Raw genomic sequence first — 7547 nt, 5'->3', positions numbered from 1 at the left:
TTACTGTTAGGCTCTAAGGCTCTAGGTATACTAGTTTATACTACTTTAAAATGGAATTTGAGATGGCGGTACAAAATTATAAGCAAAGAGAAAGCAAAGAGAAAGAGATATGTATAGATAAATGATGTATATTGATAGATGAATTGATAGAGGGATGAAGAAATGATTCGAAGAATTTGGGGAGATCGAAGAGGCCAGAAAGAGGGCAACATGGTGGCTGGTCAAACATGCCATACACCCTACAAACATGGCTTCTTCTTTGGACCCACTTCTCCCCCACACATGTCCTCTCCTTATGCCCCATTCCTTTTGGCCCCCTAATGCCTTTTACTCTCTCCTCCTCCTTCCCCCATAAACCCATTTCCTTTCATTCTTTCTCCTTTCTAACTCGCAATCTTTCAACGAAAATGAAGGTCTTTACGTCCCTCTAACCCTACTCTTTCCATTTTCTTCATACTCTCTTTATTCATTTATTCACCACTTTCTTTCTTACTTCAGATCTTCAACTGGGTGCACAAGACTTTTCATCACACCGCTCTCAAGGGTTTCTCTCTCAAACGTCTCATTTTACTTCATTTTTTCCTAGAGATCGAAAAAAATTAACTTTTTATACGTACAAATATTTCGATTTTGAATTGTTCCAAGAGTTCAACAATAGCCGAGCTGCGAGATCGATCCATCTAACTTTTAAGATTGTTATTTTTTCTAGAGGGTTATACTCAAAATGCGACGAAGAAGACCGAAACCGCAACCATTAATGAAGTGGACAGGCAAGCATTGTTGAAGCAAGTAGATCTTGATGTGGAAGCCCTTCATGACTGGAGAGATGGCATTCTCACCATTGGTACATTCGGGTTCGAATCATTGAAACCATCGAACAAGCAAATGGAGTATCTCGTACTCAAGAGCGAAGACGACGATGAGGAGGAAGAGGAAGAAGAAGAAGAAGAGGAGGAGAAATCGTTCGTTCATGAGGAAGACGACGATAGTATCGATTTCGTGGACGATGAAGAGCTAAACCCTTTGATGTTCACAACATTTGGACACAAATCAAAGGATGTAAATGGTGAAAAAGGTGGTGACTTGATCATTGGAGCTTATGAGCTGAATATGAATATGGAATCAAAATACAATGAGATTATGGAGATGGAGGAGGATGAGGAGAAGAAGAAAGTGGAGAGGAGAATAACACTGGCGGACTTGTTCTTGGCGGATGCCGGAGATGTGGCAAAAGCACTTGAGAATGAAAAAGTGCTTCAAAAGAAAACAGGTGATGTAAGAACTAAGAGTGGCCTCTCCTTTGCCAAGAAGCTTATCCCTCGAGTTAAGGAGGATTCACATCCCATTAAGAATCTTCAACGAGTGAGTAATGTTGTTATTTATTTATTTATTTTTCGTGGATTTTAATGATTTTTTGAGACAGCCACCAAAACATAATCTTTAAAGAAAAAGACCAAATCAAAAGCAAATCCGAAGTACAAATCATGCATGATAACGTGTTATGATGCCACGTGTACGCAGTTGATGAGAAGGATGCTGAAGAGGAAGATCCACCCAGAGATTGAAGACAAGATCAACAAAGCATCATCATCTGACCAAACTCACCAAATAGGAACACCCAACCATGAAGGATTTGAAGGCTTTGAAGCCCTCTCTCTTCTTCCAATTCAAGGTAAATTATACACTCTTCTCTTATTCCTATATTAAACACTAAAACCCTAATTTTTCTTTTTGTTTTCGAAGTAATATGAATATAAGTTCGAAAACGTTTCATAACAATAAGAAGCAAAAACGAGTAACAGTTACTAATGCTTATATTTCCTAATAACTTGAAACTCGAAACATAAAACGAGAAAGAAGAACGTTACCAAACCCTAATCCAATAACCTAACCAAAGAGTATTATTTTCTTTGTGATACTTAAATTGTGAGATCCCACATCGATTAGGGAGGAGAACGAAACATTCTTGATAAGGGTGTAGAACCTTCTCCCTAACAAACACGTTTTAAAAATTTGGAAGGGAAACCTGAATGGAAAAACTTAAACAGGACAATATCTGCTAATGTTGCGATGGTACAGAAATTGAATCCATTTCAACACGAGCAGCCGAGAAGTAAAATCCAAGAGAGAAGGGGTCAAAGAAATTGGTCACAAATCTTTTCCTATCATACAATTCTTGCTTATTAGATGAACATATGAAATCCCAGCAATCTTGTGGGGTTATCAAACGTCTAATCCACACACTGCAATTAGTGGGGACACTTCAATTATTTATTTACTCCATCAAAATTCTCTGTTTTGAATTATAATTTCTTGTTTCTCTGATCAGTGCTTGGATTTGGTGTGTTTTGTATGTGCAGATGCAGTTGCCTAATGGATTTAATTAATGGGTGTCTTCTAAATTATGTCTCTGATTGCTTAGAGTTATGCTTAATTATCTTATGGTAATTATCAAAAACAATGTTTATTCTTGTTATTATTATGATTATCATTAGTATTTTTGTTCATTAGATCTTGTTGTATATGAAGCGTTGATTAAGACTACTTGATTCTGTTCTGTAAGCTATTTTGATGTTGTTTTGGCTTAGCATACAAGTCATGGAAGTGTGGTTTGTCGGTCAGTTCTTGGCGTTTCATTTGTTGGTCAAATTATTCATCTCCAATCAAAATATTGTTCATTATTTATTTTCACTTTTTCATTTTTTCTTCAATAGTAACTATGTATAACACAATTCATATATGATCTAGATCGAGATACGCATATAGTCTCGTATTAATTGTAAAAGAAGTTGGTCTTTAGAATAATATTAAAATGACAATACGCATAGAAGCATAGAAGTAGGGACAGGGTCTTTCAAATAATATTAAAATGACGTTACAACAGTTCAAATATGCTTAAATTTTATTTATTTTCTTTTACACAAACCCTATTTAATACCAACGGCTTGTAGGAATCTACGAGGTTCCATATGTTGGGTTGGTATAGATATATATTAGGTTGAGACACTCCCTCATGGGTTGGTATATGTATATATATTAAGTTGAGGCACTACTCATAAAATTTGTTCAATTAGTATGACATTTATTGGTGTAAACATTAGGTATGGAAGGTTAATTGACAAAAAGTCTGAAGAAGTTATCATGTGTGCTTGCCGGTTACTATGTTTATGTGGTCCAATGCCCCTCTTGGAACGAATGAAATTGGATATGATCATAGCTTTGAGTTTAGGGATTTGTGCCCATTTCCACCGGATAAAGGCACTTGTCGCCTCAACATGCTAACACTATTCGACCTATGCTTGGCCGACGGTACTACTCTTATGTTCTAGTTGTAACGGCCTAAGCCCGCCGCTAGTAAATATTGTCCTCTTTGGATATTGTCTTCTTTGGGCTTTCCCTTTCGGGCTTCCCCTCAAGGCTTTAAAATACGTTTGTTAGGGGAAGGTTTCCACACCGTTATAAATGATGTTTTGTTCTCCTCTCCAACCAATGTGGGACATCACACTAGTAATACCATTCACATTGCTACTAGGCCGGTTAAGCTTTCTTGGTCATCCTTGGATCCCATAAAGATTTACTAGATTTTTAGGGTGTCTAGGCGATTTAAATCTCATCTCACATTTTTAGGACGCTCAAGACTAGTTTATTGAGGTTAATCAAATTTTGAGTAGCATTAAGGTGTAAAACTATAATAACCGAGCAAAAAAAATTTTTTTGTCTCACATCGACCAAATTCAGAAAAGAGTTGGACTCTAATGTATAAGAGAGGTTCCTTGGCTTTCTAACTCACAGACGTCTTCATTTCATCCCACTTTGGCAATTCGGAGTCAATCATAGAAATCATGTTCTAAAACCACCAAGTCCACCTCTCGACTAGTCTAGCTTAGGTTTGATATTTTTAGACAATTTTCTACAATTTTCGACCCATTAGGATTCATTTCTAAACTTTTTTTTGAGACGTTTGAGGTCAATATAGCTACTGATTTGACAATTTAAATTATTTTGAGCTAAGTTTAGATTATTTTATACAATTAGATGAACAAATTTTCATAGTATAATTCTAAATCATTATTGTGGGGCTCCTTAAGTGGAATTAGATATGAAGAAGCGTCTTTCAGCTAGCATCAAGGAAAAATAGTAATTTTAGCTAATATCAACTAAGTAAGTAGTTCTACTTTTGGATGCCCATAGACTTGGTTGGATGACTTGTATCATGTACGAATGACAAGTACTTTGTGGTCCTATAAGTATCATATTTTATGAAGCTTTGGTGTATGTTGTGTGTTATGTTATATGACGATTTATGTTATGATATGAATGTTATATGATGCATGAACCTCCATATGTCTTGCCACGTATATTATGTTAGCATGTTCATACTATGTATATGAGATATGTTTAGTATGTGTATACATGTATCGTAGAAACGTTACATCATAAAAAGAATGGAGGTATGGTTTGCATCATAAGTATATACCGTGATTTAAAACTATAGGACCTCATGCATGTTATATGTCACGTGCATTAGGATACTTCTCGGTTATGATTAGAGCTTTAGTATATTTCTCGGTTATAATTAGCATACCCCACAATATTATACACGCCATGATATTATGTGCGCTCGTTTCCCTCCATGCTTCCAGCAACATGAGCGTGACAAGCCTATGGGACACGTATAGGAGCCCTCCTAGTGGGCCCATGTGCATGTGTGTGGACCGTGTATAGAAAAGTACTACACATTCAATCTTATTTTGACTAGAAAATTATACCTATTTTCATTTGATTCATAATTATACCTAAGAACTCACTATTAAGATCGCAAAACTCAGCGTACTAGATTTAAATTAAAAACATAAAGAACAAAAGAGAAGTTTTAAGGAGAAATATATGTAGAGACACTCGTCTAGAAAACTCCCTAATGACTAAGATTTATTTAGAGATGACTTCAAATAATTATAAATAAGATAATCCATTTAAAGAAATTTTCGCAAGAGAATAAACCTCTATCTTAGAAACTAAATAGAAGAATGGATAAGATTTTCTCTTAGAAACTATTCTAAGTTTTTTTAACTCCTAAGTAAATTTAACTCATAAGGAAACGGCAAATTCCACAACCTAACAATTTTCTTACTTCGACGACAACATCTTAGAATTATTTCCTCAAAAAAAATCATTCTCAGAGGATTCTTCTCATCATCAATATCCTCACTGCACCGCAACATTTGCACAAGCTACAAATGATTGACCAAGAATTTGCACAACTTCAGGTTCCCAACATCGACACATTTTATCTCTTAGATGCACCTTCTATATTCTCAAAACAGATATCACCTCCTTGTATCAACTTGCAAGTGAAATAGTATCGTCTTCTAATGTGTTTTGTCTTTAGATGATAGATTGGACTATATAGTACTTGTCTTGACTCAGCTCTCACTTGATCAATTAGGTGACACTTATGTGTCACTGCCTTGTCTGTTTGCATGTAAAGGTCACAACCTGTGATATGACTGTGACATTCTCTCCCACTTAAATTAGTCAGCATCATCGATAACTTTCTCATGGGCACAACTGTATTGACAACATTTCCCCTTCATGGTCACATACCTTACTGAAGCAAAGTTTAGAAGCTTTCAACACAACCCTTTGACTTGTTGGCACTACACTCCAACCAACTTCTCAACTTGGTAACCTTCACGTGGCAAACATTGCATTAACACTTTTCTAGTTTTGCAGCTTCAATCATCATTGCATTAACACTTTTCTAGTTTTGCAGCTTCAATCATCATTGCATTAACACTTTTCTAGTTTTGCAGCTTCAATCATCATGTATCCATGTCTAGCCATATGCTCTATTCTAGAGCGAACGTTGGTTTTTACATCTATTGTGAAACCACCCACCTGAGGCATGAGGTAATTACTCAAGGAATACAGATGTTCTCATTTATTTAAACACTTTTATATAAACAGACGTTGTTTGCCTCTCTCGTGCTCACTCTACTCTACTTGGAGAATTTCCACAGGAGTCGGGCCTCTCTCGTGCATATACCTCTTAAAACACTTAAACCTTTTTGCTGTATTGATAGGCAAGAATCCTCCCAACTCAAGGAGTTTGGGTTCAACTCTCACAGCTATTTTTTTATTCTGACTTACTAAATTGTTCTACCAATCTGAGACTTGTGATACACTTGTCAAATTATCATTCAATTTTTGGGTTTTTTTTTTTTCTTTTCTAATTGTCATGTTTAACCGTTTTCTTTTCTAATTGTCTTTCCTTGACAAGGTTGAACGCCATGATTTTGGAAAGTGTCAACTAGATCAACCATAGAACCTACCAATCCTTAATTTTCCACTATGTTTTTAAATAGTGTCAATAGGATCAACCCTAGAGCCTACTAATCCTTAAGCATCCATTGCATTTCTGGAGAGCGTCAACTGGATTAACCCTAGAGTCTACCAATCTTGGAGCTTCCATTGCATTTATGGGCAGTGTCAACTCAATCAACAATGAAGCCTTGATCATGGAGCTTCTTCTCCATTTTTTTTTGACAACATTAATTGAATCAACCTAAAACCTACTAAGTTTCCATTGCATTTATGGGCTGGGTCAACTCGATCAACCTTGAAGCGTATTGATCATTGAGCTTCTTCTGCGTTTTTTGACAACGAAAATTGAATCAACCTAAAACCTATTGATCCTTGAGCTCCCATTGCATTTCTAGACACTTTTAACTAGCAACCTTATAACCGACTCAACCTTTTGCTAGCATTTCTAGACAATATCAACCTGATGAACCCTAGAGCCTTCTAATCCTTGAGCTTCTAATACATTTTTGGACAGGGTTAACATGATCAACCTTGGAGTCTATTAATCCTTGAAATTCCACTGCATTTCTGGATAGCGTTAAACTTGATCAACCTTGAAGCCTACCAATCATTGAGCTTCCACTATGTTTCTGGAGTCTATCAATCCTTGAGCTTCCACTGTATTTTTTGACAACATTAATAGGATCAACCCAAGAGCCTATCGATCAGTGAGCTTCCATTGTGTTTCTAGAGAACGTTAACTAGATCAACCCTATAGCTTACCGATCCTTGAGCTTCCACTATGTTTCTAGACAATGTCAACTGGATAAGCCTTAGTTAGAGCTTGCCAATCCGTGAGCTTCAAATGCATTTCTAGACAGCGTCAACTGCATCAATCTTAGAGCTTACCGAGCTTTTAGTATCCAATGTGTTTCTAGACTATATCAACTAGATCAACCCTAAAGCATACAGTTTCTTTAGGTTCTATTCCATTTTTAGATAGCGTCAATTGGATCAACCTTGGAACCTACAGATCCTTGATCTTCCACTTCGTTTTTAGACAGTGTCGACTAGATCAACCCTAGTGCCTAATGATCCTTAAGTTTCTACTGTATTTCTGGATAGCTTCAACTTGATCCACCTTAGAACCTACCCCAATCCTTGAACTTTGTAGAATCAATTTTTTAACAGTAAGCTATTGAAACGCCAAAATTCAAAGTGCTCTAACGACTAACGGAGGTTGA

At 36.3% G+C, this 7547-nt stretch overlaps 1 protein-coding gene across 1 annotated transcript; it reads left to right on the top strand.

The window, feature by feature from the left end:
- Nucleotides 1–330: 330 nt before the first annotated feature.
- LOC111807533 (NAD-dependent protein deacetylase HST1-like protein) lies at nt 331–2691 on the top strand. The gene is made up of 5 exons (XM_023693290.2): nt 331–413; nt 499–544; nt 710–1362; nt 1522–1672; nt 2361–2691. The coding sequence occupies exons 1-5, from the start codon at nt 408–410 to the stop codon at nt 2372–2374; spliced, it is 870 nt and encodes a 289-aa protein (XP_023549058.1). The 5' UTR covers nt 331–407; the 3' UTR covers nt 2375–2691.
- Nucleotides 2692–7547: the final 4856 nt, after the last annotated feature.

Source organism: Cucurbita pepo, chromosome 12, assembly GCF_057944985.1.
Source record: "Cucurbita pepo subsp. pepo isolate OVF chromosome 12, ASM5794498v1, whole genome shotgun sequence".
NCBI classification, from domain to species: domain Eukaryota; kingdom Viridiplantae; phylum Streptophyta; class Magnoliopsida; order Cucurbitales; family Cucurbitaceae; genus Cucurbita; species Cucurbita pepo.
The sequence above is the reverse complement of the archived record's forward strand: the minus strand, read 5'-3'. Positions and strand labels throughout refer to the sequence as shown.